Genomic DNA, 26,630 nt, shown 5'->3' on the forward strand with positions numbered 1-26,630 from the left:
AGTTCTCTGTAAGAGAAAACATTTCAACATGTGTAGTTTTGATACAAATGTTTCAGAAGTCAAGTTTATCCATTTGTGACCTTGACTTAGCAACACCATCTGTGCCCACATTTTTCTTCCAAGATTTTCTCCATGCTTGGACAGTTTTGTTATGGGTCAATGAAACCAAGTGCAAACTTTTTTAACTGCATTTTTAATATTATTTATTCACCATAAACAAATATAAAATGAATAATATAAAAAAAAACATTTTATTTTATTCCATAAAAAATATCACAAAGTATCAAACTAACATAACAGGCCTACCAAAAATATATAGACTATTAATTAAAAGTACACAAATGAAACACATTAGTAATAAATTGATAACCAAGTTTCCACAGTCATGTTTATGTAGGTCACATAAAAGGTCACCTATGTGACCCCAACAGGTTTAAGTCCAAGTGCTAAGTGGATGTCAGATCTCTATGGGGTTTAGTTCAGTATTTTTTGAAAGACCAAAATACTGTCATTACCAAAAATACTTTGGTGTACACTGAAATACAGATTTTCTGACAAACTCATAGTATACTGTTGTAAACTTCGCCCCAAGCTTTACGAAACGCTTTGTTTCTATGACAAATAACAAGGCGTGCTGATTGGCCGTCCATCCCACGGTGTTATTTATCCCAAGTAGTGATTGGCTGTCAATCAGCGTCAATCGCGTATTGGTACACGCCCCATTTCGTGATGTGACGTCGCTAAGGAATATGGCGCTTCGGAGGGGCTGAATTTCGTGATAGTCCGGTTTGATTTATTCCTCTTACTCGAATTGTACGCGAATAACGTCAAACAAAATGACATTCCGATGGGCTCGATCTCAACTCTTGTCCGCATTGACAGCGGGATCGGGCGTTTTATAGCCGATGTCGTTGTCTTTGGCTTAGACTGTTATCATTGAAATGCTAGCCGAAGCTAATGGCTAAAGAGCGACGAAATGTTTGTTTCCGTGCCACCTACACGCACCTGCATTATAATCCAATGACTGAAACACGATTTATCATCGTTCCCGACCCTCAATTGTGCACGACAATTTCAGGCGTCTAGCGACGTGTTTTTCAAGCTAAAATCGGAGGATGAAGAGCTGTCATGGATATGTTTTGCTGCTGCTCAACGCAATCTTGCTATGGGCATGCTGGCCGGTGCAAGGTGCTCCTCTTCGGGATCAGCATACTTCAGGTAAGTCTTTTGGGAATTTCATTGAAAAAAAATTACATTAAATGGGGAAAAAAATCAATTCCAAAAGACTGATCTCTTTATTTCGCAGCGTTTGTCATGGCTACCAATGTTGATTCTTGCCCCCATCACATGTCAATCAAATCTGGCCTGTGATTTTAACATGTGCAAGCCCATGCTTGTATTAAAGTTGTTGTACTGAATGCATTTAATTCCTTGTTTTTAAGTTATGATCTTTTAATTACTTGGTTATTGGAATCGCTGGCCTGAGAATTGCCCTGTTTTTCTATTTTGTGCTTAAATGTTTAATGCAGTCTCATGTTCATGTATATTTACATTTATTGTTAAGCATGTAGTGGGTATTTTCTACTTTTAAAATTATTTATTTATTGAAGTTTGTTTATGTTTCTCATTTTTAATCTATTATAATAATAAAAAATCTCTGATCTCATTAGTTCTCAAAGAAGGCAAATTGATGATTTATGTTATTAATCAACTTTAAAAAAATCCTAAAATATACTACTTTGGAAACAATGGTACAGTTCTGTAGTTATTTAAAATTAATGGTCCAACAAGAAAAGGTGCTTAATTGGAAAAAAAATAAAAAAAATGTGGCAACGTTAACTGCATCATATTTCAAAATTTGCCAAAATATCCCAATCATAATACATTGGACATCCATTGTTGTCAATGGCAACTGATGACTCAACAAACTCATTTGCTGTCTTGTTGAGGAATCTTTGTTGAGCAAAAGTGAATATTTTATAATGAAGCTGCCAATGTGTAACCATTACACAGAAAATCCTTAGTCAATTATTTGCAATAGGTCTTGTTTACTCAAACATAAGTCTGAATTCAGCAAAGACATGTTGGTACAGTCTTGAATGTCTTTTTTCTTCATGGCATTGCAACATGTGTCCTCTGCCCTGCATTCAAATGACAACATGGATGGATAGCTTCAATGCAATACACCATTTGTAGTAAAGTGAAAATATTTGAATGTGGCCAGTGATTTGTTCAGGAAAATGTGCCACAACCTTTTGGATTGTTTCACATTGAACATGCCTTGCAGTTAACTTGGGTAAATGTTTATCTGTAATGACAATCAGGTGACGACGAAACTTCTCAGCTTGGACTGTGGACTCAACTTGGCGTGGGTATTAAATAACTGTGTTCAATCTGTGCTTTCTAAAATGATGTTATTTCACTAATTACACCAACTTTGCTTAATTGAGGACTGAAATGAGTTAAAAAGGAAATCATCCTCTTTTGTCACAAATAAAACCTAGCAAGTGATTTATTGGACTTTGGCTTTTTCTACTTAGCCCAACAACAACAACAATACTTTGCACAGTGATACAGGAACCCGCAATGAGATAATAACATAGCATGACGATATCAATGTCATTGTCTGATGTGACTGACAGATACAATTAATCGACAACTAACTGCTTAGCAAATCAATCCACAGCTATTTTCATAGTCGATTCATTGTTATAATACATTGTTGACCTAAAAATTAGATATATATATATATATATATTTATATATTAAATTATGTAAATGTTCTCTTATTCATCTTTAATGGAGTATTTATCCCAACTAAAAAAATGGACCAAATTATTCAAAAAAAAGAAATACTTTTTGTTTATTAAAAAAAAACATTTTAATTTGGAATATATTTTTTAAGTTATAGAGCAGTAAACAGCATGGGTTTTAGATTTGAGCCAATTAGTCTACAAATCAAGTATAGAATAGGCCATTCATCCAAATCATAGCTTGTGGAGGCCAATTGACCTGAATTTTCACAATGTCATTGTTATAACTGGGTGAAGAAGTGATGTCGGGTGTTAATTGTTGTGGTATTTCCTTCTACAGCGCGCTGTGTTCAGCTACTGTTTGGTGTCTGCCACTTGTTCCAGAGGTGTAAATTGCTGCATTGACTTATATGTGCCTTTGGGAAAAGGTTACAGATACTGTAGGGAATGTTCTTGCGTTTCTTAGCAACTGTAGAACAAAACTGTACAGTGTTTTCCTACTGATTTTTAAGCTGTCGCACACAGGCTAGTCTAAATTTAATGTTGATTTTTTTTTTTATCGGTTTTTAAGGCTTTCCTGAGACATTTAAAAAAGAAATGAAATTGTAACTATTCTCTTATTTATGTATTTTGACCTGTTTCAAGTATTTATGATTTTGGCTCGAAATGAATAAGTCAAAAAGGGGATTAGACATCCATCACCATCAATGACTTAAAAAAACACGCTTGTGTACTATTGGAAAATCCAAGTGTGGGTCAGTCGTCCTTCTCGTGTCCCGATGTGACATGGCGGCGTGTACAACAGTCCATCCCGAAGCCTCTCAGATTGCATCATAAGCATCTCTGTGAAGGAGTGACATCAAAAATTAAAAAAAAAGTCCAAACTGCCATCACGAGAGATTGACTCTAACGTCTTTAGACTGTTGACTCAGTGGCATCCGAGAGTGAAAACGCTAGGATGGAAAAACAAAGTGACCGGTGATGGTAGAGGCTGAATTGAAATGGCCAGTGAAATTGGAGAGGGCTACCAAAAGGGACATGCTGCTAGGACAAAATCTAATGCCTCATAAAGGACTGAGATATAGCAATACTTTGCTCGCCCTAATTTCAAATCTTTTTTGGTGCTGTGAGCGCTTTATAGTCTTGATAGTCTTATTAAAAAAAAAGTGTAGAAATGCATGGTCAGCCACAATAAGTCCCACTAGCAATGGTGGGAAATTTGCATTCCAGTCAAATTCTTTGGGCGGTAAAGTACACGGTGGAATTTAGAAAATACTCTCAGCAACAAAATAATACTTTGTTAATACTCCAGACTTTGTTGATGAGGAATTGGATTCTTTGAAACACTTTTTAAATCTGATGTTGCATTTGCATGTACTTATGGTGGAGTTCATATTTTATTCTCCATCCTAATGTTGCCCATTCCTAATGTAGTGTATTAAGATAAAATTGGATAAAAGTGTGAATCCTCACTTAACATCTTCTTTTCTTGAATTGCAGACAGAGGCACCAGGGATGTGTTTTATGTGTCCCTGTCCTTTTCCGTGACGGCCTTAGTGGCCCTGGTGGTGCTGCTGGTGAATTGCGTGACCTGCTGCAAGCAGCGAGAGATCGACTTCAAGGTGCGCCGCATAACTCCAAATTCGATGACGTGCCATCTTTACTGTTACCTGACGGGTTGATGTCTTTTGAAATATGTCTTCTTTATATATTTTTTTTACGGCTGTCATTCGGGAAGGCTTACCGCCGATGTTTGTGCTTGCAGGAATTCGAAGACCACTTTGACGATGAGATCGACTTCACGCCGCCAGCCGAGGACACGCCTTCTATGCAGTCGCCGGCCGAGGTGTACACCCTCGCTGTCTCCCCCGTTGCCCTGCCGGGACCTGTGCATCTTCAATCTCCAACTTATATCACAGGTAGGCTTGATTTTGCAATGTCATGTTATTTTTTTACTATAGGAAATACCATTTAATCATTTACAACATAAGAAGTTGTGCTGGCTATATGATATATTTTGCTAAAATGGCAAATAGCTTCTATTCTGGTACTTTATTATGAAATTATATTCTCTCCAGTGGTATTACTTTAAATGTTACTTTATTTCTGAACTGAATATTAATCAAAAATCCAACCGTTGCTCTTTGATTGAATCCACAGAAGGATCAACGGGCTCCCAGCTAGCTCGTCATAGTTTGAGTTATATCCAGGAAATTGGCAATGGATGGTTTGGCCAGGTAAGACGTGCACCTTTGCAATTGTGAGGATTTCTTCTAAACTGGATGGATTCATGTGCCCTGATAGGTGATCCTGAGTGAAATCTATACGGATCCCGGTGGTACCAGAGTGGTTGTGAAAGAGTTAAAAGCCAATGCCAATGCTAAAGAGCAGAATGACTTCCTCCAGCAAGGGGATCCTTATAGGTAAAAGTGTTTTGGTTTTGGAGGGGAAAGTGGGATAATGATAAGATATACAGTGATCACCTGCCTCACCACTTTTTGTGGGCCTGTTTTCTTGGCTCTGCTGTGTGATTCTCAGAGTATTGCAGCACCCCAACATTCTCCAGTGCCTTGGCCAGTGTGTGGAAGCCATTCCCTTTCTGCTTGTTTTTGAATACTGTGAAATGGTGAGTTACTTGCATTTTGGGGGCAAATTCATTTCATTCACATCAGCATTTTTGCGGAACCAAATCGGATCTTTTCACTTTCCCGAAATAGCTGCACATTTTTTTTGTTATGCATCATGACATCATAGCAGCTGAGTTCCTTAAAGTCCATTCCGGGCCGGCCGGGTGTGCTGATTAGGAGCTGCCCAAGCTCCTCTCCTGTCCCTACCGCCACATTGCTGGTCTAAGCCCGTCACTTCTCACATTCCCACCGCAACCAGTAATGCAACGATCTCCGCTTACGCTCCTCCAGTGTCTGTCGCAAAGGCCAGTTGCTGTGTTTGTACATTTTTACTGCTGGCGACTTGTGTATTTTGGATCCGTTTTGAGCTTGGACTCATGTAAAGTAAACAAAAGCTACAGTAAAGCTACATTGTCACATCCTTGACCTTGGCAACCCACACCACCGATTCCACTCGCAAAAGCTTGGCACAAACAATGACTAACCCAATTCCAATTATTTTCCCTTTGCCAGATATTGCGTCACTATTTTGGGCTTGATTGATGGTCAGGCGACCCTGTGTTATTTTTTTGGGTATTATTGAACCAAATTAAAAAAAGGACTGCAAATATTCCGATTTCTGTAGTCGCCAATGAGAATAGATGATTATCCAAGCCCTATCCAAAAAAATGCTTATTTTTAGTTTATTTTTTACATCTAGCAAGAATTCTTGATATCAAAATGTATACACAAGAAGCAATTGAACCTGCAAAGTCATCCGCACAAACGCACACACGAAGAGGCGAATCCCAAAAAGAGTTGATACGATGACGTTACCTTTAGCAATGATTGATGGTGCGTTTTCGCGCCTGTATCACTCGTGCTGGGTAACCCCGAGTCAAAGCATTTTAGACATGAAAATACAGACGGGAACTGGTGCAGGGGCTACAGAATGTCACATGCCAGTGTGTGAGTGGCAGCTTCTTATGAATGTATCTCCTCCTCCCCAGTGGTTAATAGGGACTCAAGTTGACTCTCTTCTCTGGCTGGTTGGGAGTTGCATTGCGTTTTGTCCTCTTTGTTTTGACGACCTCTAAATCCATCCATTTTACTGTTAGCTTAACATCTATTTTACCATCCAGCATGCCAGCAGAATGACAAAATTATTTCGTGCTGCCAAGGTGAAATATTGAACTGCCGTATTCTCCGCACTATAAGGCGCCACAAAAATTCTAAAATAAAATATAATATCTAATAATATGGAAAGGTATATTTCATTATTTTTTGGCAATGGACGTCTAATCCATTTATAGTGAGAGGTTTGGCAGCGCATGGACAAAAGTTTATTCTCAATTTATACTGAATCTGGAATGAAAGTCCATTGGAAACATGTGGTGTTTCCCCAGTCATGCTTTGGAGGACACATGCTGGTGAAAGACATTCAAGCCAACAATTTGAAGTGGGAGTGCGCTTGGTACCATGACATAATTAGACATTTGGAACCAAATACCATGAACAGTGTGTTCCCTGTATGTTCTGAACTCATTCCTCAAGGGAGCTTTGTCCCACTCACTAATCTCCTCAACACATAAGGCTGATCTTAAATTGTACCACTTTGTATGAATGTGTAATGGACAGACTTTGATAGACTTTGTATAACAAGTTAACTCAGTGGTTGCCATCGATAATTCACTGCCCCGTTGTGGCAATCTCCCTCCATTGCATTTAAGCCTTAGTTTAGTTTTATGTATTCTTAACATTGTTTGGACTTGTGGCACTTATATGATTATTTCAATCAAGTTTTTTACCTTGTTGTTGAAAAAAAATAAGTGCCAGTGTAAAAAAGTTGAATGACTTCAATCTATTTTTTCAATCATAATATTTTTAAGTGTTTTGAATGATTTTTAATTGAGTGGGATGCAAAATGACTGAGTGGCTGTTAGATAAATCATGCAGCGTAACCTTTTTACTACTGTTTAACCCAAGTGCAAAGTAATTAAAGAGGCATGTTAGCCATGCCATGATAGCTGTTTCAAGTATGTACTAATAAATATTAATGACAATTTTATTTCCCTTGAGTGTCATGCTTGGAATATGTGAAACCATCTTGACCAATGACTATCTCTCTAAAGCATGTGAATTTTCATTTCATGTCATTTGTTGTGTAGTAAAACAGTGATCCATACTTTTTATTTACATACAGTTTAATCTTAAAAAGGTCACGAGTCATTGTTGTAAAATTCCAAGTCGTACCGCAATTCTTTTAAGTCGAAAGTCATCAATTTAATGACTCGTGCTCAAGTCATGACTCACTCATCAGGAGGCTCACCATTCAACCATCGTTATCATCAATCAAGTATCGATTATTTGATAACTCCAATGTAACTTAACTTTGGGTATGTGTTTTTGCAGGGGGATTTGCGAGGCTATCTGTGTCAGCAGGACCGCTCGTTTCAATGTGCTGAGACACTGCCACTGCAAAGGATGGCCTGTGAAATAGCCGCCGGCCTCACTCACCTTCACAAATACAACTTCTTGCACAGGTAGCACTACAAAAGTGTCAACTAGACTGTTTTCTGATTCGCTTAGCTTGCCCTGTGTGTCGTGACATTTTGAACTCAACTCTCCATTGTGTGTTTACATTGTTGCTTTCTTGACGCATTTGTATTTTTACATTTAGGTTAGAATGGAGCAAGTTTTTGATGTCATTCACACTACTCATTTGAAGTAAAAAAACGAAGTTTATTTAACCATACGAGGGGAAAAAAATGTTTTTGTGCGACTGCCAATGAAAGGCCAGCAAAGTTTAGGGAGTTTGTCAAGCAGGACGCAATGCTTCCGCGCCAATTTCAAAATAAGAGATGCAGGAAATTTATTAATGCTTTGGGGAATTTTGCAACCTGGATCTTGTTTTTTTTTGTATGATGGAACAGTCATTTCTTAACCAAAAAATTGCATATGTACAATAATTCGTAAGTAGAGGTACCACTGCAAACTGTTTCTTTGCTTGCACTCAAGTTACTGAAAGGAGTTCCTAATGTTTCCCAAAAAAGGGTTATTGACCGGGCCGCCAGCGTATGGGCGGCTTAATCGCTAGCAAGTCAGCGGGGCGTCTCGGGGTAACTAACATATGACGCTCATCTCATCAACTCTATTCGCATGCTCGGAATAAGCTAAGCGGATTCCAATTACACAGCTCCAATGCATTGCCACAGTGTCAGCTGTCCGCTGCCTCAGGCACATGATGATTCGGCTCTTTGCGTGTAAAAGGATAGCCTCATTTCAATGGAAGTTGTCTTTTAAATCCTTGTTACAATTCAGAGACACTTCTGAGATGGAAGAATTTGGTCCACCATCTTGAAAATGTTTATATGCCAGAGGCCAAACCGCGTCGATATGTGATCCCGGCCCGGGGGCTGCCAACTGGCCTTGTAGGGTTAAATGGCCGGGCCCGTTTCCTGCTGTGTTTCCCAGTCTGGGGCGCGTGGCCAGTACTGCGGACAAGGTGGTTTAAAATAAATACCCATTCGTCTTCCAGACTTTTCACCAGCTTTGACACGAGTAGCGTGCGACTGCAGAAATGCTCATGTCAGCGGTGTTTGTCATTAGCCCAACGCGGTATTTTTATCTCAAGAGGGTAAGAAATAGACGAGTCCTTTTCATGAGTTTCATTGGGAATTAACTCCAGTACATGTTAATTGAATTAACACATGGAGAAACTGAGCCGCTAAGTTTTGGGGCGCTATATCCTGGCAACAACACAAACAATGTGTACAGCCGCCATTTGCCCGAAGAAACAATATCTTGTCACTGTATGCATAAGTAAGGAATAGTCTTTTTCCCACTAACCTTTGTCCTATTTCTTTTTTTTTTTGTAGTGATTTGGCTTTGAGGAACTGCTACCTGACGGCAGATCTGACTGTCAAAGTCGGGGACTACGGAATTGGACCCTATGCATATAAAGTAACTACTTTTGGGGCAATTTCATTTTTTGGAGGGTGACTCATTAGAAAAATGGTAAATAAGGTTAGGGGGAAAATGTGTTTTTTTTTTTTTGCACTATTTTTCTTTGCGTGACTGCTAGCAACACAGCGTTGTCATCTTGATAAGACTTTTTCTCTTCTGTTTTACAAATTCATTTGGATTCAAATGGCCTACTTACTGCCAGTTTTGGTAAGAAGAAATTAATTGCATTGAATTGGTGCTGTTCAATGTATAAGTGAGAGCAAGCGCTTGCTTGCAAGGCCCTCCTGTCTACTAGGTTCCTTAAATTCTGCTGATCTGTCACTTTGAATTTAATACTCATAAGATAAGGTCACCCAGCGGTGCTATTTTGGTCGAAGCCGGCCGGGTGAGCGTACATTGCCCTTCTGGCGGCAAAGTGTAAATCACTTGTGCGGGCTACAAACAATCATTTCTTTTGTTGACTCCATTACTTCTTGTCGTAGTATTGTTTGTAATGTTTGTTTTTGATGTTTGTTTTGTTTGTCATCACAGAAGGATTACATCATCACAGAGGACGATGTATTCGCGCCTCTTCGTTGGTTGGCCCCGGAGTTGGTGGGGGAGCGACACGGAGGGGTGATCACTTTGGAGCCGACCAAGCCTGGAAATGTTTGGTGAGTATGGGGCGGAGCATGTTTGGCGCGAGGTGCACAGTAACTGGGGAGCAATTTAATCAACTCAATTTGGTGGGTGGGCCAAATTCAGGCCAAGTAAATCTCCTGTGGGCGGGATCATTTTATTTTTGGCGATTAAAAAGCTAACAGAATGTGATCTTAATCCAAGATTGGTCTAGGCTGTACCATCCTAATTACACTATTAAAATTAGACCCCGCAAATGCCAGTCTATACTCTGTAGTGTCTGCTTTGCCACTAACAAGGCATCGTGTAAATAGCTGTAGGGTGCAGACTGTGAGCCAAATGCTCCCCAGTCACAAATTGCAGTGTTACGCAAGGTACTAGTTCTTATTACAAGAGCCACATTACCTTCTGAATAAAGACATGGTGAAATATCAAATTCACTCTCCCCTCTGTTAAGAACTAATTCGCTCTTCATTAGGTAATGGTTTAAGTGTGCCACCTGCTATTAGATATACTCAATCAATCGTTAAGTATATTTTTAGAGCCGTTTTTCGTTTGTCAGATTTTTTCATTAGTAGGTTGAAAACAAGGAGTGGTATTTTGTCATGGAGGAATTACGGATACACTTGGCAACTGTGCCAAGTCCTGGTTTATGTTGTGGAAGATCCGTGGGTCGTTATGTCTTCCAACTAGGCTGCCAAAATGATTCGATTAATGAATTGATAGCTTTTCTGATTGTGTTGATCATTTTTGCACAATCAAAATAGTACAAATATTCTCTTGTACTGGATTTTTTTACATTCATATCTATATGGCTCTCCTTTTTTTAATTTTTAGGTCGTTGGGGGTTACCTTGTGGGAGCTTCTGGAGAACGCCAGTCAACCGTATCCGCATTTGTCAGACCGAGAGGTTCTCAATCATGTGATCAAGGAGCAGCAAGTCAAACTCTTTAAGCCACAGTTGGATCTCCCTTATTCTGACAGATGGTGAGTTTTTTTTTTTTTTCTTGAATGCTTTTAGGCACCATATTTTCTGGTTTATACACCATATTTGTTGCTCAAAAAAGTGCTGACTGAATTAAGGTACGCCTTTTTATATGCACTAATCGGTAAATACGTAACAAGGCCAATTGCTGCTCCCACAGGTACGAGGTCCTTCAGTTCTGCTGGCTCTCTCCTGAAAAGCGCGCCACGGCAGAGGAAGTCCACCGTCTCCTCATTTACCTCCGCATGCAAGGCCAAAGGGACATGGAAGAAGACTTTGAGCAGCGTTGGGAGGCTCTAAAGCCCAGCGTTTCCACTCGCCAGACCACCATTAGCCACTCCTCCTTTCCTATCCTGGAACAGTTTACCGACGACGCGTTGCAGCAAGACATCGACGAGGTGCTGACCGTTACCGAAACCAGCAAAGGACTGAGTTTCGAATACATTTGGGAGGCGGCCAAGCAGGACCACTACGACGGCAGCCATTCTCAGCCGGGCTCGGACACCACGGTCAACTACCACAGCACGTTTTTTCCGGTTTCCACCGAAGATATCCGGGCCCATTTCCCGGATCCGGATGGAAGATCGCCAGCTGCCGGCGGGGAGAAACCAGCCGACGCCAATGGCTACTGCATCCGACTGGAGGATCGAGCAGAAGTAAGTGTTCTTGGAGCAGATGAAAAAACAGGCTTCCATTCAAGCCAGCAAGACTTTGTTGTTCTTCAAGATGTTCGTTTAGATGAATCCAGCACGGATGCCGACTTTTTTCACCACAGCATCGACTCTAAGGATTCTTATTTAGCAGACAGTCACATTTGGTCATCTCTTGAAAACGACAGTCCGTACCACGCTAATATTTTTACAGATGGAGAGCCTAAGCAGGAGGACTCAGTGTCCTGGAGACACGATTTTGTGGCGCTCCCGCAACGTAACGGGAACCCTTTTTGCGTGGATTCGCCTTTAGACGAACAAGACGTAAATGCACTGGATTCCTTTTTCGGGACTTGTTCAGAAGCCGCTCAGCGGACACTGGAGACGGACAGTGTTGATCCGGGGAAGCTTCTGAATACTGAAAAACTGGTTGAGAATTTTCTCTTTCTTAAGGAACAAGACCTGATGAAAGAAGGCTCTCGCTTTCTCAATCCACAGCAGAATTTTCTATCTCCTGGCGTCTTCCATGAACCCGAAGAAACCTTCAAAATGGCTTCATGGGACCACCCGGCGGACATTTACGGCAGCTTAAACATGGCAGAGAACGACGAGACACCTGCCTGGAGTAGCACATCCCCAAGACGAGGATCCTTAGAAGCGGCAAGCAGCAACTTTGGGGAACATAATCCCTTTCGTGTACAAAATCAAACTCAAACAGTGCCTTCCATTACTGTTGTTTCTGAAGATGATCTACACGAGCACCCGGCAGTTAGCATAAGCTCTTCTGCCGAGGACCTTACCCTCCTCCAACCCTCGGACAGAGACTCTGATCTCAATTCTACCTCGGACAGGCCGGACATTATCGTTCGTCAGACAGAAAATCTGATTCCCTTGTTCTCGGAGATGTCTGGCACCCCCGCTGTTGAAACCTCAAACGGTAACGCTATACAAGTCGCACCTGAGAAATCGCACATCCAAGCGTCCGACAGTGGACACCTTGAGGATTTAACCAACGCCGATCTGTCGAGTCAGCTGATCGAAGACACAGAAATGGAATCCACTCTGTCTGACCAGGAAGAATTATTCACAGATTCTGACGGACGACCGCGGGGCAGATCCTCCCTGCTAGTGTCTGGGCCTTCTTTGGACCAGATTAGTCAGGACAGCTTGCTGGAGGACAGTGTGTCCACCGCGTTACAAACCGTCGACCAATCCGCAGAGACGCCAGACTCTTTAGACTCGCTGGATATTCACCGTTTTGGAGACCACCACAAGCTGCAGCCTCCGTATAAAATCGCTGATAGCGGCTATGAGACGGAAAACCTGGAGTCTCCAGAATGGAACTCTCAGCCCAACGAAAAAGATCTCTCGCCCGCCCAAAACGGCGAGACGGTAGGTCAAAAGACAGAGGACACCCAAGAGTTTTCTGCCGCCAATCATCTGGTTCCTCCGGAAATTGTCATCTCTGAAGCGGACGGTGTGTACCAAGCTCCAATCCAGCACCACCAGGACGTGGTTCCTGGTGAAGAGCCTGTGGTGAGCAGTAATTACAGAGACTCCGCCTACTTTTCAGACAACGAATCAGAGCCGGAGAAGAAAGCCGAAGACGCAACCGCTGGCGGTTCCGCCGAAGTCACGTCGCTGAGAAACTCTTCCAAAGTTGAGGAAAGTCCTCCAGAGAATTTTGAGGAATCTCTAAGACCGCAACAAGAAGCTTCCGCTGGCCTGGAAATCCATGGTGACATCAGAGAAGAAGCACACCCTTCTGCGGAGATGCCTTCAGATGTCAAGGAGGTCCCCGAACCTCCGATTTGGCCCAATCACGACGGCGACGTGTCGGAATTTTTCTTGGACGTCCTGGAGTCCGCCGAGTCGTCGGAGTCCGCCGTTCACGAGAAGCTAAGCCGACCCCACGTTGGGGAGGCGCTTAAAATTAAGGAGCCGGACGTTGAGGGCCGCTACCTGGCTCGACGGGACGGCCCCGAGGACGGAGCGGACGCCGACGAGGAGAACGAAAACAGTGACGACTCGGACGACGACGTCCACGCCTTCCAGCTGCACAGCTCCAGCTCGGAGAGCGAGGACGAATGCACGTACGCCGTGCCGCTGGTCATCTCGGACGACAGTCACGCCAAGAACCTGAAGAGCCTGTTGAAAGCCGCCAGCCTGGACGTGGCCACGTCGCCCCCCTCCTCGGACACGGGTAACCGAAGAGCCGTGTCCTTCTTTGATGATGTCACCGTCTACCTCTTTGACCAGGTACACGTGCGTGGGTGGGCCGTCTCCTCCGTTTGTCGTTGTCAGAATTCCAATTGTCTTTTTGTGGGTTTACAGGACACCCCCACCAAGGAGCTGGGCGACCACTCGTCGGGCTCCAACACGCACACGCCTCAGTTCAGCAGCCCGGTGACCAGTTCGGCCTACCTGAACCGTTTCACCAACTCGGAGAGCTCCACAGACGAAGAAGGTGAGTAGGCGGTTTTACCTTTTCCAGACGAACCTGGCCTTTTTGACACCGTCCCTCCCCTTCAGGCGGCGGCTTCGAGTGGGACGACGACTTCCCCTCGGCGCCCGCCTTCCCCTCCAAGAAGCCCAAGGACCCGTCGGCGTCCGAGGGCGTCATTACCCCGGCCGTGGCGACGTCCAGTTGGGGAAGCTCGTCTAACTACTCGCGTTTCTCCATTTCGCCAGCTAGCATCGCCAGCTTCTCCCTGACGCACCTCACCGACTCGGACATGGAACAAGGAGGTGAGTTTTTGACCAATATGCACTGTTCTGGCTTTAAAACGTTACTTTTGGTTTTGCCAGTTTTTGGTCAGGTCAAGAATAAGTGTTTTTCTACACACACAAAAAGACTAAATCAATTCCCATGGTAAAATCCTATACAAATTTAAATTTAAAAAAATGTAGCTCACCAACTCACATAATTTACACATTTAAAAAAATCAATAAAGCGCAAAGAAGGTTGTTTATTTTTGTCACAAAATCATTTATTTCAAACAGCTACCACCAAGATGTGACCGAAAATTCTCTAAAGGCAAAAGAAAATTATTCCAAATCGATGGTGGAATGCAAAAAAAGTTTTCTCAATAAGTTGATGTTCTGAAAATAATCTATTTTTTAACCCGCTTTTTTATTTTTTAGGAAGCAGCGAGGATGGTGAAAAAGACTAAAGCTGCTGATCAAAAGCCACTCACTCCATTAGTTGTCATGGCACCATCCAACACTTGCACTTTTTTGCGGGAGTCACTCGACCACTTACTGTATACAAAAGCGTGATCGACATCTACGGCGCCCCCGCACAAAAAACAAAAAGATGATTATTTTTTTGGGATGCATTGTGACATCACAGCCAAATAGGAAGAAACTTTTGGAAGTATCTGCAATTCTTGTTGTCATCATCACTGCCATTATTCCTATTTGTCAATTGTTTTTCTTTTTTCTTCAGGCAGTTTTATACCTACAGAGAAATGTTCATGTTCTCCACTTTGAGGAGAGATTGTCTGGTTAAGGTTTAGCCACGCCCCTTGCTACTATTCCAATGGATTTTAGATGAAAATTAAGTAAAGTGTTCCAAAATGTTTGACCCTAATTAGTAGGCTAATTATTTTGACAATTTTTGTTGAAAAGACCTCAAAATTTCACAGCTTAAGTAGAAACCTTTCAAATTTGTGTGTATAATGTTTGTCATTTCTATCTTTTCAGGTTAAGAAACTCCATTCACTCCAAAAGAAAAGGCATTTTATGTGTTAGAGTATGTTTGGATCCAGTCACCTAACAAAGTGAAGCATAAGCTGTAATGTTACCAAGGGAAATTAGCTCGGTGGTTAGAGTGTCACCCTTGCGGCTCTGGGATCATGAGTTCGAATCCCGGCCTCGCAGTACATTCTTATATTATGAAAAGGCAAATATCCTAAGTATTAGAGTATTCACTTAATTTGTGAGAAGCAGTCAGATTGAAAATATGCACTAAGTGTGTTGTATGCCCATTTTACCATTAAAAAAATGACTAAGTGTTTCACCCCATTTCCTTGGATAAAAGGTTTCAACACCCATCTATATGTGTGAGGGTGATGGCCCAGTGGATAAGTCATCAGTCTGCCACCTCTGTGGTCCTGGGTTCAATTCCCAGTGCAGGCAAAGATTTTCCACAATTGTTCAGTTAAAAGAATAAGTATTAATGTCTAAATGTTTAAGTGTATAAGTGTTCAGTGGTGGATGAAGCATTTTGACAAAAAAATGACTAAGTGTTTCACCCCAATTCCTTGGATAAAACGTTTCAACACCTATGTATAAGTGGGGCACGAGTTGGTGTAGTGGGTTGCACACTCGCCTTTGCACCGAGAGAACGTGAGTTCGCTTCCCGGTGTCGGCGGTTCACTGACCAAGCAAGCGGTCGAGGGTCGGCCGAAGGCCGACCCGAGAACGCCTTTCGCACAGACAGGTCCTTCAACTGTCTTCCGAACTGCCGAAGGCAGTTCGGAATATAACCTTTTGCTGAAAAGTATGACTAAGTGTTTAATATAAATTAAAAAGTTTTTTCTTTTTTTTTTCCCTTCTTCTTATTCCATTGACCAATTCTTCTTTCCAAGTATTTTCAGCCAAACGACGGCAGCGGGAATCGAACCCGGGTCTCCCAGACGGGAGTCCGGTGCACTAACCTCTGCGCCACCAAGTGGCTACGAAATCATTTGAGTATCTTGACTACAAATGCAAGTCTTGACACCAAGATTTCACAAAGCAGTAGCCGGGAATCGAACCCAGGCACACCAGAGCTATGAGGCTCTGACATGTATTTGTGCAATGCTCTAACCACCAGGCTATCTCCACACAACAGAACTCGAGTATATTGTCGATCTGACTGCTTCTCACAGGTTAAGTGATCACTATAGTACTTTGGAGAATTGTCATTCATAATATAAGTATTGCCAGGCTGGGATTTGAACCCAGAATGTCAGAGTTGCAAGGGTGACACTCTAACTACTAAGCTAAATTACCTTGGTAACATTACAGGCAGTCTTCCATCCAAGTACTAACCATGGCCAAAGTGAATGGTATTTTTAACCTGAAAAGATAGAAATGTGAAACATTACTCACACAAAACTTGGATAGTTTCTACACATGCTGTGAAAAATTGAGGTCATTTCAATGAAGTTTTTCAAAATAATTGGCCTATAAAATGGGCTGAAACATTTTAGGACACCCTTTATATCCAATAAAAATTCAGGGATATTTTTGATGTCCTGGTTAAAATGCATGTCCATGTATACTTTTTGTTTTTAGTGTGTAAAATTGTGAGTAAAGAATTGTAGATGGAATATCAGATGGATGTTAAAAGTCTTAGAATGAATGCCAAGTACTTTAACTATTGAAATTCATGATGATAAACCAGTTTCTTAAATTAAATTTAAAAAAAGGCTGCTTGCAACACTACCAAATCTTATTTTCAAATGACACTAATGAAAATTTGTTAAAAAAAAACAGAAAAAATGAACAAAAAAATGCGTACAATCACTTGAACGGAATACTCGTCTTTTGCCTTTCATTTTTAATGTGATTTGTTTTATGAACATAATTATTGTTTCATTTTCTAGTCATCCCTCCTTTCTATTTAATTTTATTTTCCTCAAGACGGGAACCATTTATGGTTTTAGACCCCCCCCCCCCCCCTCGCTTTCGTGTTATTGGTCTCTGTGCACTCGATTCAAACTTGAAGGTTTATTTAAGGACTGAATGGATGACAATTGCATCCATCGTATTGCACATTTGACAAACTTACTGACATGTATTAAGTGTACTGATGTAATTTGGGGGACGAGGTTTGATTGTATGAACATATCGTAGTTGCAGTTCCACGGAAAGTTGACGATGGCGGCGGAAACGCGCTGTTGAAATCTGTTTAAGTGATATTTTTACTTCTCATTGATCATGGTTAGTGTCATCATCCAATGAGCCGTTTATAATGACATTGTTTCATATGAAAATAAATCAAAATGAACTACTGAATGATTCTGTCATGTTCAATGCCTTCTCATGGCCATTTTTTCCCTCTTTTTTCTCCACTTTCCAGATAGCATCTCGCTATTATTAAAAATTAACACCATATGGCAGCAATATTGAACGTAGTGTCATTGCAGTTAAGACCAATAAGAGGTCAAATGTTTTTTGGTTTGTTTTCAAAGTACACAAACACTTCTTTATATTAATGTCATACTTTGCCATATTGCCCCTTTTATCACATTCATGCCTTCGACACCTTTAATTGCCATTGATGCATTTAATGCCAACAGGAAGATCTTTGTATTATTAATAGAATTATTGCAGAATCCTCTGTATATATATATATATCTTTTTTTAAATATCACATTTTCGACAGAGAAAAAATGTGCAATAATAACAAATGCATGTACATAAACTGAAGTGAAATAGCATGCATGCTAAAATGCCAAGATTCACTTCAAACCAAAATCAAACGTTTTGGGAAGATTTCATACGTTAGCCCTTTACACGATGGGAAGTCCACGTACAAAAAAAATAATATTTTCAAATCTTCAGAATTATTCTTGAACTCATTAGATTAGCAATAAATATCCAATCCATTTTGAAATGGATTTGACGTCTATCGCTGTCCTTGGTAGCCAATTGGTCATTTATTGTGCCTTAGTTAGTCTTTGTTGCCATGTGTCCACTGCAATTGCAGGCAGAAAAAGAAGGATGACATTCCAATTTACATACCAACGGCTTCCCCGTTGACCCTGGTGGTGAGCGGACTACGCGGCTGCACCGCAGCGGCAGGAAGCGAGTGTTGCGTCCTCGGGGGCTCCACCGAGTTGGCCCGTACGCTGATGTGCTCCCACCCTCCCTTAAAGGAAAAAAAATAAATAGATGTATAAAACTAGTTTTTGGAATATCAAAACACAAAACATGAGTAAAACATAAAAATAAAAACATTTTTCTGCACACAACTCACCCCAATACCATAGTCCCACGATTGCCCCTTGGGTCGCACGGGGCCCACCCCCTGCCTGTGAGCCACGGTGCCAGGCGCCTCGGCGGGGAAACCCGGCGTTCCCTCGGCGATCATCCACACCTACAAAAAAAATTAAAGGCTTTAGCACATTTGTTGTAATTAATTTGGAGCAAGCTTCTACTTTCCTGGTCCAACGGTCCCACCGAAACGCTGCCCACGTTGTTGGAGATGAGCTCCCAAGCAGAGCCTTGAGGGTAACTTGGGGTCAGACCTTGCCGGTACCACAGGTTGGCTGCGTTCAAGCCCAAAGGACGTGAGTGGCAGGCACTTTTATTTTGTAAGGACGGCCCACTTGAGACCACTCACTGTTTTGGTCCACTGCAAAGACGGATGTGCGCCCCACTGACACTTGGTGCAAAGTTTGCCTGGGCGGAGATGGGATGTGATACCAACATTCTCCTGTCACAGAATCATTTTAAAGAAGAAAAATGAATAACACCCTAAAAAAACAGCATCATTATGGGAGCCCTACTACTAGTCATGAACAATTCAATTTTACCTGCAGGATTTTGGGCTGACACGGACCCTCTGTAGAAGACAGCTCCATCCTTGGCGATGGCCCACACCTGATTGGCTCCGCCCACCGAGATAGACTTGAAGGGCTGGTCTGTGCCCACGTGAAGCCACGAGCCGCCCTAGTAAACCACAGATTATACCGTTATACTGCCGCCACGCCAAAGATAATTTTTCGGGGAACTCACCGCGGGGGTTTCCGGAGTGACGCCCAGCCTGCACAATACGTCGCCCTTGTCGCTGAGCCCCCAAAGCGGAACCTGCTCCATGCTGCTGTGAGCCAGGCACGGCATGATGGAGATGTCACTCAGCGAGACGGGGAGGACCGGCCGCCACGGACCTCGCAGCGTGATCTTGCACTTCCTGGACACAGCGACCAATCCGTAAAAAGACGACACCCGGCCAGCGCGGCCAAAATGTTACCTGCTCCAACGTCTGCGCCGGACAAAGTCCTTCAGTGTTTTGTGCCCATGGAAAGTTCTACCATGAAAGCAGGGAAAGGATTTTCATTGAGCGCCCACCCGCCTTTTTCTGGCTTTTTGCGCCACGACGGTCACCTACGTGGGGAAGTCGGCGGCGTACTGCCATCCTTCGTTGTCCGTCCCGCCGGGTACGTGGGGGTCCACGGCCCACTCGGACACCTACGACACAGGGAAATGAGGCTCTAATGTTTCCATATCTGTAATGTATCTTGGACTATTTATTTATTGATCATTTGTCTGTCTATTGTTATTTGTGCATTATGTGGTGAAAGCTGGTGAAAGCTTTAAATCTATATAATGACAATAAAAGCATTCAATTCAACATATTAAAAACAGCTCCATACCTACCCCTTGTTTTTCATTTTTTTTTATTTCTGACATGGTTTGTAAAAATGATGGTATAAAAATTGGGATGGGAAGTACTTACCCATGCCCACTGAGGAGAAGGGGGCTGTGCATCGGCTTTAGTGCACCCCCTTAGTCCACTCTCATCACTCCACATAGGGCGGTCAGTGGGAAGTCCTCTGGCAAGAATAAAAAAATAAACTTCAATTAAAATTCTGCTAGGAAACAATTTTGAGGAAAGAAATCATGTTGCAAAAACCCTGACATTTTCACAAAATTGTCCAATTACTTGTTTTAACTCACTTAAAACCAAATATCTTTTTAATGTATTTAAAAAAAAAAAGTCAAAAACTACATTTGCAATAAAAAAATATGTTTGTGGAAAACCTTAACAAATGAATTCCATCAAATATCCTCTGAAATTCTTACAATTTCGCAAAAATATATTTCAATATTTCTTCAAAATAATTTGAATTCCTACCTGTCCGTGTAGCCAGTCACAGGGTTCCATCTTTGATTCTCATACACGTGAACGCTCCTGACGTCAGTCTGTTCCATCGCCAGATCCGAACCGGCTGCCATTTTGTGCCAATGAATCAATACAACAACAATTAAAATGAGTTCAAATGATTCTAATGAAGAAAAAACTCAAATAAAGACTAGGTACATTGGAAGACCCAGGCCGTGCCATCCCACCCGATGCCCCACACTAGCCCCAGACTGTTAGTCTCCACGCGGCGCAGGTGCCCCGGGACTTGACGCCAGAACCTATGACGCCGCACAGAAGAAGCGAACGGAGCCGGCCAGCGGGCGGAGGGCGGCATTAGAGCAAAGAAAAAGTTGGGGGTTAGTACGGAAGGGGAGAGGTGGGAAAAAGACGCCGGGCGGTGGTGGTGGTGGTCTCACATGAGGTCAGAAGATGGCGTGCGCGTGGCCCCCTCCAGGGACAAAGACGGCTCGTGGACAAAAACGTCACCTTTGGACGACGTGGACCACAAGGCTTGTTTGGAGGGCGGCGCCATGATACCCCGACAGTCGCAGCAAACGTCGGATAACAAGTTCAACTGCAGAAGGGGAAAAAATTGTCAGTAAAAAAACATTGGTGTCCATGCTATGGTCTTTCCAAAATATGAAAATATTTCAAAAAGCACATTTTGTTACACTTCTGAGCTAATTAGATGAAGCTAGTCATAAAAACAGTGCTGTATTAGCTCAGGAGTTAAACTTAGAAATGTTAAAATTAAATGTAGGAATATTGAAAAAAATACAGTATTAAAAATCAATTTGGAAATATTGAAAAAATGCAGTATTTTATTTTTTTACATAAACTTTTGTGTATATTCTAAATGAATTGAGCCATTTTGGTTAAGATTTTTTTTTACTTTCTCTTTGGTTTACAAAATACTTTGTTTAGATTTATTTTAATTTTAGACCTTTTACACTGCCTTGGACAATTAGAAACATCAATTGAAAGGCTAAAATTGAGTCATGTTTGTTCTTGTCAGTGGCAGTTAATACTTCAAATTTGAACACTCACCCAGTCGGCCATGTCCTGTTCCGTTTGGGCCGCCAGAACCAATGGACTCCTCAGTCTGGTCCGTTGGCCCGTGTAGATGGCAAAGGCGTAGTGGCAGTCCCGCAGTACCGGAACCAGAACCGTCACTTCATTGATGAGGACGTGAAGGTACTACAAAAAAACAGAGCACCATAAAAAAAAGGTACAACTCATGTAATGTAGCTTAGCAAAAAGTATTTTGTATGTGGAAAAAGCTATTTTTTTTCTCCACCAACTAACCTTTTTCTCATCATACTGCGTGTAGTAAACAAAAAAGATGCTGTCCTTTTTCCCATCCGACTTGGTGGACTGTTCCAAAGCCACGGTCACGTCCACCCAGCGCTGCGGCTTCCAGTCTCGCCACCATTTCAGCGTGCCTTTCCTTACCCAAACCGACTGTAAATGAGATATGCATGTTAACATACGAGTCCGCGTGGACGACGAGTGCAAAAACAATACTGAAAGGTCGTACATTGCTTCTTTCCATAGGTTTTTTGATAATCTTCTCTTTGTGCTTTTGCTCGCTCCAGGCTGAGGACTGCACGGGGGTCAGTGACAAGGAATTGACCAGCGGACCTGACACAAACACACACAGTGGATATACATAGATGTGAGTAGTAGTAAAAGTTTTTGTACAAAATACAATGGACTCTGTAAATGTTCAAATTTTTTGTCAATTACAATTACACAATTACATGCATTACCATTTGTAACATCCAATTCTCATCCTCGTACCTGTGGCGCTGAGCCAGCTGACTTGCGAGTCGGCATCAACGTTGCAGCCCCCTCCTGAGATCCAAGCCCAAACGGGACCGTCCTCCTCCCCGACACCCCGCCCGCTTTCCAAACCCAGTCCGTAGGAGGCGTTGGCCTGCTCCGGACAAGGCTCCGCCTCTCGTGTGCTTCGTGCCGCCTCCACGCCTTCCAGGTCCACATTGCTCCAAGGGGCACCGGCAGCTGCCCTCTCGGGGCTAATGAGGAAGCGGCCCTCCTCCTCTTCCTCCTCCTCCTCCTCCTTCCCGAGCTGCACGCTCGACTGTTGGCTGGGAGAAGTTCTATCGCGGTCCGACACCAGACTGTTGATGAAACTGTCGCTAGGGGGGATGAAGGCTTTGGGTGTCGGAGGTGCATCTTGGGTCTCCAGACAACCCACAGTGGCGATGTCCCCTTCTAGGATGGGGGCGTCGCTTGTGCTGATCAGTGGCTCTTTGGGGCCTAACTCGGAATCAGAATCGGCGGAGCTCACGACTGAAGCATCCGTCTGCTGGATACTCAACTTACAGCTTTGGGAAGAAAATACAAGAAAAATGTGATAGGGCGAATTGAATGATAATTGACAACTAGAATGTCAATACACACACACACACACCTGGGTGGGACATTGTCTTTACTGTTTCCCCACTCTGCTGAAACGGGGATCCAGCCGTTGCCGCTCGGCTCTGACGTGGTCACCCCTATTCGGAAATAAAGGCCGCGGTCCTCACCCACGGCCCAAACCTGAAAAAAAAACAGGTTTTACAACATCACGTGACCTTTTGTTTGGGTAACAATGTTTATATGAATTAAGCCTGTTGGCAATGCATATAATGGATATTCTAAACCTCTAGGTAACAACCAAATTCAATACAGAGTTGTGACTTTATAGGGTCATATTGCAACACCACAGCCCGCCTTTAAGCGCGGCCTCAAAATATGAAATGCGGGATTTGATGTCAAGCTTCTAATTAGGGAGCGCCCCATATGTCAGAGCGCTGGGAAAATAGTTGTACCGATATATATATATATATAAGGCCGGCCTGGAAGCGCTGGAGCTGGCGCGCTGGCCCGTCTGCGCTCGTGTTACAGGACAAGCACGGGAGACAGACGGGTGGGGGGTGTCCTAAGTCCTCGGGGTAAAAGGCCACGGGCAGCCGGCCCAGATCGCTACACTCATGTCCACGTGAAGGCCTGACCTTCTTTTATTCCAAACTTTTTGCAGATAGTACGGCATAAATAAAGAATGCCATTTTTTTTAGATTGCCTCACTAGCTGCCTTTGAAAAAGGGCTGGCCACATTAAAATCAGTGAAGATTTTTTTAAAAGTTTATCATTTTTCCCCCATCTGTCAAAATCTCAACTATATTTGACAAAATAACTGCATAACAGTACAAACACAGTAATATTAATTTCTACTGGCGACTTAAAAAAAAGACCAAATGGCTACCCAACCTGGTCATTGAGTCCGACGTCAACCATCATCATCTCGCCGACGATGCTGATCCACCCGGAGCCACATGGATTGTGGGAATTGACCCCTCGCCTGAACCACACCTGCGAGCAGACAGTTAAATTGCATATTTCCTCAGTGACATCATCAACTCGCGACTGACTCACCTTGTAGTCCTTGGTAACCACCCACACGACACTGACTCCCACAGACACATGGAGGGTTTCCACCTCCTGGGCCGGCGATTCCACTTCCACCCACGACGTTCCTGGTGGGAGACCAGAGCGAGGCCGTCACGGATGTTCTGGGAATGCTAGCTAAAGCGGGGAGGGCTGACCGGTGGGGATATCCAGACTGAGGCCAGTGCGGACCAGCAGGTTGCCGTCCCAAAGAACGGCCCACAGCAGGTCTCTGGGGCCCAGCGTCAACTGGGCCACTTCCTTGGGCGTCTCGACTTCTTCCCAGCCGATGCCCTCCGGGACCCGTGGGTGAATGCCCTCTCTGAACCACACCTGAACGAGAATAATTACCACATACATGATTGCTTTCCTATTCCAGCGACATTAATGTAACATCTCTTATTTGAAGTCATGCTGCCCCCGTGTGACTGAACATCCAAATGGACACAACTCAAATTACAGCAATGGTAAATAATACATTTTCTCCACTATTAGACCTGAGAAAATTTAAATTATTTAATTTTCCAGTTTATTAAGCAAGATTTTTTTCCACTGTGGTGTAAAGGAAACAGTTAAAAATACTTTAGTCATTTTTTCTACTTTCTTTTTAACAAACGAGTATAACCTTTTGCATATATTTTTAAAAAGCCACACGGGTTTGAGTTTTATTTGAAAAATATTAATAATAGTTCGAACTTCATTCATCCAATTCAAATGAATTGGACAGCTATCGCTATCACTATCAATGATGATATTAAATATTTTGGCAGATTTACTGACCTGTCCTTGTTGAGACACCGCCCAAAGATAAGGATACCTCCCGGACTCGTCGCTCATTTCCCAGCCGCCGCAACTGATGTCACAGAGGGGTAGTGGGGGCTTCCTGGATTGGTCCAAGGGGATCTGCATGGAGCATCTCCATTAAGATGAAGTTCTGGACTGGATAGAATGGACAAAAAGAAAGGACCTTTGCCCAGTTGCCTTGTGCTGTATATCTTCTGTAACGGATCCAGCGTCGACGACGCACACAGGAATTCCACTTTTTGTCGGGGGTGAAGTTAGCGGGGAAATCCACTGCATATTCCCAACCCTGCCGGAAAACAAATTAAAAGTCCACTGTAAAAAAACATATATAACAACCTGCCAGAATTTGACATCTCAAGTCAATGCATTTCATTTGAATGTTAAAATTTTGAATTGAAAGCTTGCGGGAAATTTTTTTACACTTTAATTAAGTGGACTTCATTAAAAGTAAATATATATCATATTTTTCTCTATACTAAAAAAGTTAATTCTGCTCTACCCCAAAAACAAGCTACTTAAGAGAATGTGTTTGTTCTCACCCCAGTCTGGTCAGTCTCTCCACAGCTATGGTCCACATACCAGTCTCCCTCCCACTCCCAGCTGCGGGATGGCAACTGGAAGCTGTGAAGCGGTTGAGGGTTCATCCCCATCACGTCGCTCCAGGGCCAGCGGTCGGTGGGCAGCAACGTATCCGTGAAGCCATCCACCGGGTTCCATCTCTGAAATTGCAATGATTTTCAAATTGGCACCAACAATGTCAAAACCCGTCAACTCGTACATACCTGGTTTTCATAAGTTTCCTCTTTGTAGCGGATGGGGGTCTCGTGGGGGATGACATTAAGGTAGACGTGGTGGTCGCAACCGATCCCCCAGCATCGCCCCTTTGCCGCGGTGACACGCTTGAGTTCCAGGAGCGAGTCATCGGCACGGATCCAACGTTGACCCGCGGTGGAGATGCTGTACACACGCCCGTACACGTCCACCGCCCATAGCAGTGTTATGGACATGATGTTTCCTGGGTGGAATTGCACAATTTAGGCAAAAAAATGTGTAATTTTGTGCTCTTTGATTTCCTTAATTTTTGACAGGCAATTTAATTCAATCCAATTTTTTTTAATTCATACATATTCATTGCTTTTGTAATTGGGAATAAACAACAATAACAGTTCTGAAAAGTGATAACAATACAATTATTGTTATTATAAAAATTCAAAAGCATTACTTTTACTTCGACACACCTACTCTTACATTTAATTTGAAACAACTGACCGGATCTTTGTTTTGTGGACTGATACTAATCCGCTATTCCAAGCGATTCCAAACGGGCCTTTTTTTTTTTACATTTTATTTTTTGCGATTTTCGTTCGAACCGCAACTAATATGCATGGGAAATGACGATGCAGACTTCACGACAATAGTTATGCGTAAGTGTTAGGTAACCTACCTGAATGTAGGTATCCGATATCGGTTGTCAAGGGTCTATGGAAGGAGGCGTCCCGGAATACTTGTGGAACATTCTGCAAGATAAAACACCCATCGTCAATTAAAGTTTGCATCCGATCACCACAAATGTACCAATTACTGTTTACACATCCACTAGCTTTTAGCCTATTAGCGTTAAATTATTTTCCAAAGGCACAACACTCACTTAGTGAAACATGTGGTCCTGCTATCCGATGAGGTGAGCAGATTAGCGTCCACGCAGGTGAAGTGACTCCTGCATTTTCCCACAATGCTATTTTAATTTGACAAGTAGTGGAATGCTGGTTCACAACTCGGGAAATGGAGGTAGCTGCGCTCTGATTGGTTAAAACAACGCGTAGGGGTGGGGCCTGTCGCCCTTCCTTATTGGTCCAACCCGGAAGCGCCTGACATTTGTTGCTGTTCATTTGCGCATAGAATTTAGCCACTGCATTTTATTAATATATTTTTAAATAC

At 42.7% G+C, this 26,630-nt stretch overlaps 2 protein-coding genes across 2 annotated transcripts; one reads left to right on the plus strand and one right to left on the minus strand.

Moving 5' to 3' along the window:
- Positions 1-714: 714 nt before the first annotated feature.
- On the plus strand, positions 715-14,893 carry lmtk2 (lemur tyrosine kinase 2). Its single transcript, XM_077733957.1, has 14 exons — positions 715-1,218; positions 4,254-4,375; positions 4,519-4,672; positions 4,914-4,990; positions 5,058-5,176; positions 5,292-5,379; positions 7,772-7,902; positions 9,238-9,322; positions 9,857-9,978; positions 10,781-10,930; positions 11,089-13,837; positions 13,913-14,045; positions 14,111-14,326; positions 14,723-14,893. The coding sequence occupies exons 1-14, from the start codon at positions 1,116-1,118 to the stop codon at positions 14,749-14,751; spliced, it is 4,278 nt and encodes a 1,425-aa protein (XP_077590083.1). The 5' UTR covers positions 715-1,115; the 3' UTR covers positions 14,752-14,893.
- Positions 14,594-26,485, minus strand: tecpr1b (tectonin beta-propeller repeat containing 1b). Its single transcript, XM_077733958.1, has 26 exons — positions 26,341-26,485; positions 26,137-26,209; positions 25,475-25,707; positions 25,232-25,411; positions 24,856-24,978; positions 24,669-24,791; positions 24,047-24,221; positions 23,877-23,977; positions 23,712-23,813; positions 22,873-23,000; positions 22,239-22,786; positions 21,976-22,079; positions 21,744-21,899; positions 21,486-21,635; positions 20,855-21,012; positions 20,616-20,716; positions 20,430-20,523; positions 20,031-20,127; positions 19,683-19,762; positions 19,545-19,601; positions 19,310-19,484; positions 19,108-19,243; positions 18,915-19,007; positions 18,733-18,840; positions 18,549-18,667; positions 14,594-18,440 (listed from the first exon to the last, which is right to left on the minus strand). The coding sequence occupies exons 3-26, from the start codon at positions 25,697-25,699 to the stop codon at positions 18,306-18,308; spliced, it is 3,468 nt and encodes a 1,155-aa protein (XP_077590084.1). The 5' UTR covers positions 25,700-25,707; positions 26,137-26,209; positions 26,341-26,485; the 3' UTR covers positions 14,594-18,305.
- Between the last annotated feature and the right edge of the window lie 145 nt (positions 26,486-26,630).

Source organism: Stigmatopora nigra, chromosome 15, assembly GCF_051989575.1.
Source record: "Stigmatopora nigra isolate UIUO_SnigA chromosome 15, RoL_Snig_1.1, whole genome shotgun sequence".
Lineage (NCBI taxonomy): Eukaryota > Metazoa > Chordata > Actinopteri > Syngnathiformes > Syngnathidae > Stigmatopora > Stigmatopora nigra.

Coding starts and splice junctions, on each gene's coding strand:
- lmtk2 (XM_077733957.1), top strand. CDS start 1,116: ATGAAGAGCTGTCATGGATATGTTTTGCTGCTGCTCAACGCAATCTTG. Junction 5,177..5,291: donor CAGCAAGGGGATCCTTATAG/GTAAAAGTGTTT, acceptor TGTGATTCTCAG/AGTATTGCAGCACCCCAACA. Junction 9,979..10,780: donor ACCAAGCCTGGAAATGTTTG/GTGAGTATGGGG, acceptor TTTAATTTTTAG/GTCGTTGGGGGTTACCTTGT.
- tecpr1b (XM_077733958.1), bottom strand. CDS start 25,699: ATGTCCATAACACTGCTATGGGCGGTGGACGTGTACGGGCGTGTGTAC. Junction 22,787..22,872: donor AAAGACAATGTCCCACCCAG/GTGTGTGTGTGT, acceptor TTCTTCCCAAAG/CTGTAAGTTGAGTATCCAGC. Junction 20,717..20,854: donor ACGCCATCTTCTGACCTCAT/GTGAGACCACCA, acceptor GCGGCGTCATAG/GTTCTGGCGTCAAGTCCCGG.